The sequence below is a fragment of the Bombyx mori genome, chromosome 25 (genome assembly GCF_030269925.1).
Source record: "Bombyx mori chromosome 25, ASM3026992v2".
Taxonomy (NCBI): Eukaryota; Metazoa; Arthropoda; class Insecta; order Lepidoptera; family Bombycidae; genus Bombyx; species Bombyx mori.
This window is the reverse complement of record NC_085131.1, coordinates 1,082,209-1,094,327: the sequence shown is the minus strand read 5'-3', so window position 1 is coordinate 1,094,327 and position 12,119 is coordinate 1,082,209. Positions and strand designations below refer to the sequence as shown.

The following is a 12,119-nucleotide window of genomic DNA, read 5'->3' as shown; positions in this document are numbered from 1 at the left end:
ATATTGTGTCACACTCGCTTAGTTCCGCGAGTCGTGTGCGCTGACAATGCCAACGGTCTATTAAGATAGATAACTTTGGTTAAACACGCAAAATATGCAAAAAAATCGGCGAATTCATATAAGCAGTTCGATACTCACTCATAGTCTTTGAATATTTCGTCGGTGATCTCGCAGTGGAAAACCTCATCGTCGTCTCGGAGGTACTCTGAAGCCGTCGATTTCTCGAAGGCTTTTCTTTTCAACAGAGGCATGTTGTGAGTTCGCGGGTCACCACTGAGGAAACACGATTCTCACACTGTTTTACAGTAGCACTTATCCTCTTTATAGCTAAACTTTATGCGGCACATCTATACCGATCTAATATTAATTAGCACTGAAGAAAAAGGTAACTGTTTTCAATATTAAATCCGAGAGAAAAATGTTGCGTGGTTTCAGTTGACAAGCCAAAAAACGGCGCGCTGCGGCGCTTCTTTTTACGCCAGAAGAAACATATGAACGGGGTTACAGTAGAAACTAACTACAATGTGGTTAGTAGATTTTCATAAGTTTTTAAAGTTTTAAGATTTTTTTATTTATGGCAGCTTTTATTTAAAAAAGAATCGCACTTCAAACCGGGTTTTAGTATTTACGTTCAGATCTATTCAGATGCTTAAAAGCCCGTTTTAAAAAGCAAAGTGCTCTATTACTGGTGGTATAGAAGTAGTAGAAAGTCAGATAGGAAAGAAAGTCATAAAGAGAATTTGAAGTCGTCGTGACCTAAAGGATAAGACTTCCGGTGCATTTATATCTAGCGATGCACTAATGTTCGAATCCCACTGGCAAAGACCAATTTTTCTAATGAAATACGTACTTAACAAATGTTCACCATTGACTTCCACGGTGAAGGAATAATATCGTGTAGTTAAAATCAAACCCAAAATTACAATTTGCGTAATTGCTGGTGCTAGGACATCTTGTGATTCCGCAGGTAACACTACTTTGCCTATTTCTGCCGTGAAGCAGTAATGCGTTTTAGTTTGAAGGGCGGGACAGCCGTTGTACTATATTGACTCCTTAGAACTCATATCTCAAGTTATAGGGTGGCATTTGCGTTGTAGATGTCTATGGGCTTCGGTAACCACTTAACATCAAATGGGTCGTGAGCTCGTTCAGCCATAATGCAAAAAATAATAATTAAAAAAACTTCTACCGAGGACAGAAAACGTACAGCCAAAGATGGATGCGATTCTTTTTTACAATTTGTTCAAACTAGCCAGTTTTTTTATTTAGATCTTCTGGTTATAACATTATAACATTTTTGCGATGCCCACTTTTCAGTTACGTAAATGTAATTTTTACTACATAAAAATATTACTAAACTAAATTAAAAAAATATGTTGGAAGTTTTAATTACATATTTAAATTACAAAAACGACTAGTTGGAAAAACGGTTAACTAACTATATACTACTACATTTAACTGGCATAGAAATACAATTTTTTCCTATAGTTATTATTTATAACCAATACTTGGTAACATTATTTTGTGTTCGAAATCGTCAATACAATGATGACAACTAACGTTTTGGCAGTAAGTGTCAAAATTTATTCCAAAGGGAAGGTACAGGATGAGTAAAATGTAATTTTATTTTATATTGCGTGCATTTAGTTTAAATAGTGAATACGATTATTGTTTATTATTACTAAACAGTTTAATTCTACTCAAGTGCAATGCCTAAGGAACAATATAGAGAAACCTATGTCGGTCGAAAAATGTAAGTAAGGTTATGTTTACTATGTGTTTTGGATAAGTTGACAAAAGTTTAATTTGTATATTTTAGGTATCTTTTTGCAATTCAATAAACTTTTATTGTATTCTTTTACTACTTAAATAACTAGTTTAACACCTTCTTGATGGCCTAATCGACGCAGGCCAACAAACAGATTATAAAACAAGAAATTTTAGAAAATTACTGGTTTGCATTCTCTAATTATTTATAAAATGCATTAGCTTAGCTAACTAAAATTTAAGTATGAATAATAACTAAAATACAAATAGGGAACAAGTAACTAAAAAAAAATCAATGACAACTCCAATACAAAGTATGCAATTAAAAGTTTAGCTTAAATTAATAAAAGCTTGGTGAGACAAACGTAACTAGTTACAGATATTAGAAAATAATAAAAATCTGACTTCAATATTAACAATGTACGTACAACCTTACTCTGTTATGGTTACTTTCATTTTTTGATAGGCAAATATAATTTTAAAAGCTTTAATTTTACTTAAATCTACTAATACAAATATTCTTTTATTTAAAATAAATTCTTTAATTTTTATCTTTTAATGTACCAGTGTTAAATGTTAAATTAAAACTGATATGGATTTTTTGAAGCCGTTTTTATTTATAATGAAAAATTTTGGCAAAACATATTTCTGATACATAATTTGTTCTAGTTCGCATGTAACATTCAATGTAGACAGTCCATCGCTCATCCAGCAATCTGCTCACATTGAGGTCATCACCAAGAACTTATTTCTTCAAGATGGCCAACGTGTGCCGGCACCTCATGGAGTTCTTGACAGGCGAATGGTAAATAGTACTAAATAAGGGGGGAGAGGGATATTGACTCGAGGGTTTGCTATATTGATCAAACTGTTATTGGAAAATAGAAAAAAACCTAAAGTTGTTCTGAAAAGGCTGAAAATAAAGTATCAAATCTAAATAATGTAAATAATATCGTATGACATCAGAGCTGTGTATTTTTTAAATTATTGAGTCAACTATGATTTAAAGTAAAATTTTGGGGCTTTCAACAAAAACATAGTTAAAGTGTATGTTTTGACTAACAAAATTGCATAGTAAAATCAAGGCAATGCTAAGTGGAATTATAGATCAATAAGAAACCGATTGGAAATATGGTGAAGTGTAATATTTATGTATGCAGGTATAAAAATCAATTACCACATGTAAGACAGAGCACCACGGACAGACTGACGCAGAATGGCTCAACAAATTTGACCATTCTTTTGATTTCATTTATTTTTCTAGTTCACTCTAGGCAGTAGTTAGTCAATCTCAGACTCTCATTATTTTTGAAAGAAGTGGTACTATGCAAAACAATAATTTTCATTTCTTATAATTTTGTTTGTAGATTGTATTTAGAGGGAATATTGCAAATCAATGTCTTTTATTCTGGTTTTCAGGGCACTAATCAGAAAGATGCCAACTGTGAAACTTGCGGATTGGGTTTGGCTGAATGTGTCGGGCACTTTGGGTACATACAACTCACATTGCCCGTGTTCCATGTTGGATACTTCCGAGCTATCATAACGATTCTACAGACCATATGCAAGGTAAGGCACAATAATAATACTGAAATTTTTAACTTCAACTCAGTTCTTTTTTCTTAAATAATTATTCTATAAATATTTCATATATTTCTGTAATTAATATCTGGGCTATTAGCTATTCCGTAATTGACTCTCAATTAAGTTCTATGGTCTAATTCGAAGGGTACAGCAGCCATTATACAATACATGTAGATTTGAGATTTTGTATGATATGTGATATATTTGAAGTTGGATGGAGACATTCACATTATAACTTAACATCAGGCTGTAAGCTCAATTATTCATGTATGCAAAAAACCTAGTTCACAAGATGTACAAGCAACATTGTTTAGTAAAATCAAACTTCTGGCTTAAAGCAGTTGGTGCAAGCTCACACTGGGCAGTACCGCCATCTTGCCTATTTCTGTAGTGCACAGATGATGTTGTGGAATGCAATTGAGACTTCTATCTCAAACTGGATGGCGCATACGTTGTGACGTTAATTAAAGTTTAGTGGTAGACCAAACCTTTTTTTCTTCTTTTTTTATAAAGAGTTTGGCTCCAACACCTTTGGCATTGATTTTCCCAAAAGTATTTACAAAAGTATTTACAAAAATGACAGGTGCTTAGAGAGGAAAAAAAATACTAAATCTAAATACAAATAAATCTGGTCAGTTTTCCATACACGAATCTGTGATTTTAAGAGCAGCCGAAACAAATATAAATGAATCTTTAAAGATAAATGTTATTAGCAGATAAAAATTTACACAGAATATTTACATGCTTAGAATAGACTAAAGTTAATAAGCAATTAATATTAATAGGCCAGGGAATGTCATTTGGAAGGATATCATAACGAGGGGATATGATATTGGGGCAGTCGAAGAAAATATGATCCAAAAACCCTGGTTTACTAATGCAAACAAGCAAACGAGGTTGAGGAGCTAGTTACAATTTAACACCGAATAAATTTTCTTTTTGAATCAGGAATGTGCTAAAGTGATGTTACCTGAATCACTGAAGAAATCATACCGCAGGAAGTTCATCAACCCCGAAATGTCGTACCTGCTCAAGAAAAACCTCAAGGCAGTAGTCCACAAGAAAGCGAAGACCTTCAGCAAGTGTCCGTCGTGTGAGGCCATTAACGGCATGGTTAAAAAAAGTTCAATTGGCATATTAAAAATAGTGCATGAAAAGTATAGAGCTAAGAAACCAACAGATCCAATTGTAAAGAAAGTTTTAATGGATTTTCATGAAGCAAAGGAGTCCAATAAGGAGGTTGCGGCCATGATCAACAGCGGACTCGTTAAGGAAATGAGTCCTTTAGAGGTAAGAAACTTATATTTAAAAAAGAGCACTGTATAATGAGGATCTCGATCGAATTCGCTTTGCTTAAGTTCAGACTACCCCTTTCTGGGACGCGATATACTAAAGATGTTCCACACATTTCACGTACACCTAAAATAAAAATAAAATGATGTTTACTCAAATCGACACAAATTACTAATTATTCATTTTGTTTTCCTAATGTTGTAATGAAGTCAGATAATTTGTCATAAATGCCTGAGCGAAGTAACATGGATGAAGATGGAACAAGATGATGTTATTGTTGCCACCAAAGTAAATAAGACATTGACTTTCCTCCACCAGGTACTGAATTTATTTCGACGTATCCCAGACGAGGACATTCCCCTCCTCGGGATGAACGTGAAGCTCTCTCGTCCTGAGGACCTGATTCTGACCCGACTGCCGGTGCCGCCGCTCTGCATCCGACCTAGCGTCGTCTCCGACATCAAGGCTGGAACGTAAGTGCAAAGCTTGCGCGACGCGAAAGCTTCATGTGGTTTGCCCGATTACAAATGATACACACATCCAATTTAGAAGATCGTTGTGGCTCCCGCATGTTGAGTTCTCACTATCTTAAGTACGGTAACCGCAAAAATGAAAGAATTATATATGACGTCAGAGACTGATGGCGTTAGCGACTACCGCCACATTGTTATTACACACGATGACGTCATTCTGTTAGTTTTTGTCATTGCCTTCCATAGTGACAGTAAATAAGACTCACTTTTACAATGAGTTCCATTCATTACATTTCAAGTATAGAGGGATAATAACAGAGAGAGCTCTGCCTCATTCGGCTGCAGGGCTCTAAAACTGCATAAAACAAAAAACAAAATTGTATGGAAACTAGCGACATCTTGTAGCGGATGCCCCTAAACACATATGTTGTTAAAGTTAAGGCATTTAATTATAGTATAACTAAACACAGAAAATAAAAAATTAATAAATCATACAAGTCTTCATTTCTTATAGACATATTGATTAAATTTTATCAATTTGTGGATTCTGAAAATTTACAAAATCCTTAATTAAAAGTATAATATGGGATAGGTAATATGTTACTGCCATCTACAGGAGCACTGAGAAACTAATCGAAGCGAAGGCATCTAGTGGACGACGCCCGTAAACATTTTTGTTGAGTGCTTTGGTGTTGCCTATCTAGAACTAATTTATGCGTATTATTTATGTTCGGTTGCTCGAGACGGTATTTGTGCGACAATAGTCATTCGTATTTATAGTAGAAAATAGGGCTAGCTTAGTCATGAATTGTTATGAACACAGTCTTAAACAATTATTTACACGCGTTGGACTTAAAATAGTCAGCAAACTATTTCAATATTAAGGAGATAGTTAATGTCTAATATTAGTTACTGCCTCTCTAATCTTAGTTATTGTTTAGAAGGGTGGACGAGCTTACAGCCCACCTGGTGTTAAGTGGTTACTGGAGCCCATAGACTTCTACAACGTAAATGCGCCACCCACCTTGAGATATAAGTTTTAAAGTCTCAGTATAATTACAACGGCTGCCCCACCCTTCAAAAATAGTAATGTTGCGCTGATATATATATAGACTGAGTTCTACTGTCGCTGTATCAGAAATACACTCTTATACCGGACACGCTTATCACCAGCAACGAAGACGACCTGACAATGAAGCAGTCTGAGATACTGCTGATCAACGACGTGATAGCGCGGCATTTGGCCAGCGCCGGCAAGTGCGAGCTCATACAGGAGGACTGGGACTACTTGCAGCTGCACGCGGCCCTCTACATCAACAGCGAGATGTCCGGGATACCGCTCGCGATGCAGGTAAACCGGTTCTCGAATAAATATACCCAAAATTAACGTGGTTGTTTTGGGCTTTACATAACACCTGTATTTTGGGCTTTAGAATCAGATCCCCTACCTGGTGCTTTATTTATTTATTTTTATTGCTTAGACTAGCTGACCCGGCAGACTTCATAGTGCCTCAATCGATAAACAAAAGACCTAAACTTTTGTATAAATTAATAAAACAAACAAAAGGAATCCGTCCGACGAGGGACACATCAAAGGAAAAAACAAAATTGTTATTTTTATTTAATTCTAAACATTTTCATATTTATTTACCTTTCAAACCATCTCTGGACATTCAAGACCAATTAGCCAAATCGGTCCAGCCGTTCTCGAGTTTTAGCGAGACTAACGAACAGCAATTCATTTTTATATATATAGATGGGTGGACAAGCTCACAGTCCACTTGGTGTTGAGAGGTTACTGGCCATAGACAGCTACAACGTAAATGCCGCCACCCACCTTGAGATATGAATTCTAAGGTCTCAGTATAGTTACAACGGCTGCTCCATCCTTCAAACCGAAACGCATTACTGCTTCACGGCAGATATAAGCTTCGTTGGTGCGTCTTGAGTGTTTTGTCATGTTCGTCTCAAAGGGAAGATCAGAGATGAGTCTTCGGCGGTAGACAAGGGCATTGTTGTAGTCATTACTTGTGGCATCATGAGTAGTTTTTATGGCGCATATGATTGAATGAGCTCGTCTGGTGTAAAGTGGATACCGAGACCATATACATCAGAACGTGTAAGCCGCCCCCCATCGTGAGACATGAGATCAAGTCTCCATTGTACAGTACAACGACTGCCCCACCCTTCGAACCGGGATTGATGCGGTCTTACTGCATCATAACTTTATTTCACACGTCTTACAATTCGTATATATCGTGACGACGTATACATGCTCTGTGAACTTTTTCGGTTCATAGTTTAAACAATAAATATATACCTTGGGCTACTGAGTGATAATCCAGAAGTCGCATCACGCAGACGTGGACAAATAAGCCTCTTTCAGACTACGCTATAATACAAAAGCATATATGCTATGAGCTATATACGCTCATAGCACAACAATATCGCGCACTATACATTGTTTTTTTATTTATTAAGTTGCACCAACAAAGGGATCATCAATACAAAACATTGACAAATTGACAAAAGTTCATGGCAGATGTCACCTCAATTATAGGTGCAATCGACAGTGCATTAACAACAAAAAATATATATATATATCTAAGATTTGATTACATTTGATTGATTGTTTAAGATTAATATGGACACGTTCACACTGTACTGTACCATATATGATTGGTAGAAGTACAGGCCGCCATACTATATGGCACTATAGTATAGCGTAGTCTGAAAGCAGCTATATTCTTCAAGTTCAGGCAGCCTGATAAAGTAGAGAATTCCTTCGACAGCCCAAAAAACCGGGTCGGGGCTTAGTGCAGCGGCTCAAGGGCAAGCAGGGCCGGTTTAGGGGCAACTTGTCCGGGAAACGAGTGGATTTCTCGAGCAGAACTGTCATCTCGCCGGACCCGAACCTTCAGATACAAGAGGTGGGTTCGTGCTGGTCGCGTCACTTTTTTTCTTCCTACTTATGCTAATAACCTTTTTTCCTATTCCAGCTTTTTTTTTATTGCTTAGATGGCTGGACGAGCTCACAGCCAACCTGGTACTAAGTGGTTACTGGAGCCCATAGACATCTACGACGTAAATGCGTCACCCACCTTGAGATATAAGTTCTAAGGTCTCAGTATAGTTACAACGGCTGCCCCACCCTTCAAACCGAAACGCATTACTGCTTCACGGCAGAAATAGGCGGGGTGGTGGTACCTACCCGTGCGGACTCACAAGAGGTCCAGCTTCTCCTTGACGTATAGGTGAGCTCACGTGACTCAAACCGGAGTGTTGCTAACACTGACCCTAGCAAGAGCAGTGCTATGCAGAATCTACCACCGGATCGGAAACGCGACCCACTGAGAAGATCCGGCGAGAAACACAGTGGGCGGTCGCGTAACATCAGACTTACGATCGTTCGCGACCACTGTTAAACCAATAAGTAAATGTGTATTAATTGAAACCAGTGGTCCCGCAGTAGTCGAAATTCGACTAATTTAAAACTAAAACTAAATTGAGAATAGGTTAATATTTTTGTCTTTAATATTATTTCGTCTGTAGTGTAGTTTTGGCGAAATCTTTAATTATAAAGGTCTTTGACAATAGAACTGTAATAATGTTCAAACTTACAATTTCAATTAATTATAGTCGAATTTTGACTCCTAGTGGGGGGACCACTAGTATTGTATAATTATTTCTGTTTGTCTGATAAATGTGTGTGTGTGTGTACGTAAAAATATAACGCCTAGCAACGGGCGGCGGTCAACTAACCCGAACAAGGGCTTCGGTAGCCCAGAGGAACTAAATCGCCTTTGGAATTCTGCTGTGGAAGGACGCGGGAGCCCACCACTAGCAATTTTCCCAAGAAAACCTTTACGTATGTATTCCGTAAAGGTCACGACCCTCAGCACTGAGGAATACGACGCACGGAGCAGGATACAGCTCTACTCTATCGGAGGTCCCCTCACGATGCCCTCACAGATCTTGAGGTTTCGGTTTTGATCTCCAAAGTGTGAGTCTGTGCCCCCTCCCAGGTGGGGGTCCCGGTGCACGTGGCCAAAATCCTGACGTACCCCGAGCGCGTGTTTCCCGCGAACCTGCAGTGGCTGCGGCGGCTCGTCTGCAACGGTCCCGATGTGCACCCCGGAGCCAACTACGTCCAGCAACGAGGGCTGAAGACCAAAAAGTACCTGAAGTACGGGAACAGGGAGAAGATCGCGCAAGAACTTAAGGTAAGTTAAACTGTTGGAACGAAGTTCTTAATCGCGCGTTGCGATAGGGGGCTAGACGGAAAAAATGAAGACAAAAGTTGTAACGACACTTGCTATAGTTGTAAGCCGTGCGCGGTGCGGCGTGCGCGTGTTTCTCCTCTCTCTCTCTCTCTCTCTCTCTCTCTCCTCTCTCTCCTCTCTCTCTCCTCTCTCTCTCTCCTCTCTCTCCTCTCTCTCTCTCTCTCTCCCTCTCTCCCTCTCTCTCTCTCTCTCTCTCTCCTTCTCTCTCTCTCTCTCTCTCTCTCTCTCAACCTTGAGATATGAGTTCTAAGGTCTCAGTATAGTTACAACGGCTGCCCCACCCTTCAAACCGAAACGCATTACTGCTTCACAGCAGTAATGCGTTTCGGTTGCGTTTTGCCGTGAGGCAGAAATAGGCGGGGTGATGGTACCTACCCGTGCGGACTCGCAAGACTTCATACCACCAGTATTTAATCCTATCAGAGGCAGACGAGATTGGGCTTCAGATGGATCCTCCTCCCCTCGCTCTGCACGTGAGACATTAAAGATTGGACTGTAAGAGTGTAGAGATTCTGAGGGACGATTCAATCTCGCGTTTCGTTTCGCGTGACGAACTGTTATAACCCTTATTTATATGGTACTAAGGTTCATTCAGCAAAACCCTTATAACTTTACTATTACTTCTTATTTGCAATCGGAATTTCATTATTTTTATTCATTGTAGTCTCCAATAGTCTCTAAGTTAAAGGTCACTCAATATTCAGACCACATCCTTAACACTAATCATACCAACACTCACTGGTACCTGTTTCTACCATAGCGGGTAGATAACGGTATACAACAAGTATTACTCAAAATAAACAAAAGAAAACAAAAATAGTAGGTATAATAACTGTAGATTAATTTATAAGAAAAGTCATGACGTCAATGTGCAAAAGCATTAAGATGATATTAACATTTTCAATGCGAAAGTTCAAAATGGGTCATTTGACCCGTTATGGAATGTTTAGTGCTAATTATAAATGGTTTCCGTGAAGTGCGGCGACGTGGTGGAGCGACACCTGGTGGACGGTGATGTGGTGCTGTTCAACAGGCAGCCGTCCCTGCACAAGCTGTCCATCATGTGCCACCGAGCCAAGGTGCAGCCGCAGAGGACCTTCAGGTACGAGCGCTCGGCTCTTCCAGCAGCAAGCTTACAGCGTTGCAGGACCAACCGGTCACCGTCCTCGAGTGAATTAACTCGTAGACACAGTCCACTGAGTTTCTCGCCGGATCTTCTCAGTGAGTCGCGTTTCCGATCCGGTGGTAGATTCTGCGAAGCACGGCTTGTGCTAGGTTTCGTGTTAGCAACAACGTCAGGTTTGAGCCCCGTGAATCACCTACTCGCCCGGTTACGCTGAAATGGTCTCTCAAGACCATCAGCTTAGGTTGGGAAAAAAATAATTGCGTGTGAGAGCTGCGTATAATCTACATACTTTCCAGTGTTTTTTTTTTTAATTTTAGTAGCCTGTAGTTCCACTTCCGGCTTCCGTTGATACAGTTCTCTTATGCACTTTGATGGTTTTTCTTCTTTCCCTTGGCAGGTTTAACGAATGTGTGTGCACGCCTTACAACGCTGACTTCGACGGCGACGAGATGAACATGCACCTGCCGCAAACTGAGGAGGCGAGGGCCGAAGCTCTCATACTTATGGGGGTAAAACTATATCGCATTGTAACGACACGTTGGCTTTGAAAGAGATGAGAGCCCTAGACACGTCCTTACGGATCCCTCAGATCTAATAACCTTTGCCTTAAACGACTTCAGCTCTAACACTAGGAGCAGGCTTAGGGACCCCGGTAACCGTACTCGTCGAACTCGACAAAGAGGTCGACGCGCAACGTAACCCATGCATCAGCCCGCTGAGTTTCTCGCCGGATCTTCTCAGCGGGTCGCGATTCCGATCCGGTAGTAGATTCATTCGCGAAGCAGTTGCTCTTGAGCTGTTAGGTCTCCTTCGGAGGCACTCGGGTAGTTCTTAAAAATCCCACTTCTTCTGGATGAGCCTTTGCTCGCCCACCTGTCCTGATGAAACTGGAAAGGCCTTCGGGCCACCAGTAATACTTCAATCATAATAAAATGCGATCAATCATAAAAGAGATGCGAGGATCAATAATGTGGTACGTAATTGATGATATGTATCATGTAGGTATATGTGCGTCGGGTAGTGACCGGAGTTTGTAGACCTCACGACTGGACTACCCTCATATGTGTTAGGCCACGAGGTCCTAATCTTAATTGTGTAGCAGTTGTTCCGCTCCAAACCGGAGATCTAATTGAGATGGTGGAAACTAACCGTGCCATCAGTTGCGAGGGTTTATGATATTAATACTCGACAAGCCTGTTTTTTCCAGTCACATAACACTGCTGTCACTGTTATTATACGTGTTTCTCTGGAACAGAACAAATCGAACCTGGTGACCCCTCGGAACGGGGAGCTCCTGATAGCGGCCACGCAAGACTTCATCACCGGCGGGTACCTCATCACCCAGAGGGACACGTTCTTCACGAAGAGCGAGGCTCAGCAGCTGGCGGCTTGTCTCCTGGCCGGCCCCGACGCCACCATGAGGATAGACATGCCGCCCCCCGCCATCATCAAACCGCGGAAGCTCTGGACCGGGAAGCAGATCTTCAGGTAAACTTCTTTAGTTGAACCGTCGTCCCATTAGATCATATATTTTTTTTTTTTTTATTGCTTATGGGTGGACGAACTCACAGCCCACCTGATGTTAAGTGGATA

The 12,119-nt window shown here is 40.0% G+C and overlaps 2 protein-coding genes across 5 annotated transcripts in view; one reads left to right on the top strand and one right to left on the bottom strand.

Annotated features, from left to right (window-relative positions):
* Positions 1–503, bottom strand: part of LOC101739636 (bromodomain adjacent to zinc finger domain protein 1A) — a 29,272-nt gene extending 28,769 nt beyond the window's left edge. For 2 of the 3 annotated variants that reach the window (XM_038020475.2, XM_062676035.1), the window contains exon 1: positions 139–491. In XM_038020475.2, coding sequence (XP_037876403.1) covers positions 139–251 — 113 coding nt within the window. In that variant the 5' untranslated portion in view covers positions 252–491. Of the gene's footprint in view, positions 1–138 lie in introns of all 3 variants that reach the window. The other variant, XM_038020478.2, reaches the window with a different exon arrangement.
* A 1,025-nt stretch (positions 504–1,528) lies between these two features.
* Positions 1,529–12,119, top strand: part of LOC101739499 (DNA-directed RNA polymerase III subunit RPC1) — a 39,877-nt gene continuing 29,286 nt past the window's right edge. The window contains exons 1-11 of one of the 2 annotated variants that reach the window (XM_038020472.2): positions 1,529–1,617; positions 2,437–2,572; positions 3,187–3,336; positions 4,300–4,641; positions 4,963–5,117; positions 6,291–6,468; positions 7,910–8,047; positions 9,143–9,340; positions 10,378–10,502; positions 10,924–11,035; positions 11,782–12,014. In XM_038020472.2, coding sequence (XP_037876400.1) covers positions 1,607–1,617; positions 2,437–2,572; positions 3,187–3,336; positions 4,300–4,641; positions 4,963–5,117; positions 6,291–6,468; positions 7,910–8,047; positions 9,143–9,340; positions 10,378–10,502; positions 10,924–11,035; positions 11,782–12,014 — 1,778 coding nt within the window. In that variant the 5' untranslated portion in view covers positions 1,529–1,606. Of the gene's footprint in view, positions 1,754–2,436; positions 2,573–3,186; positions 3,337–4,299; positions 4,642–4,962; positions 5,118–6,290; positions 6,469–7,909; positions 8,048–9,142; positions 9,341–10,377; positions 10,503–10,923; positions 11,036–11,781; positions 12,015–12,119 lie in introns of both variants that reach the window. The other variant, XM_038020471.1, reaches the window with a different exon arrangement.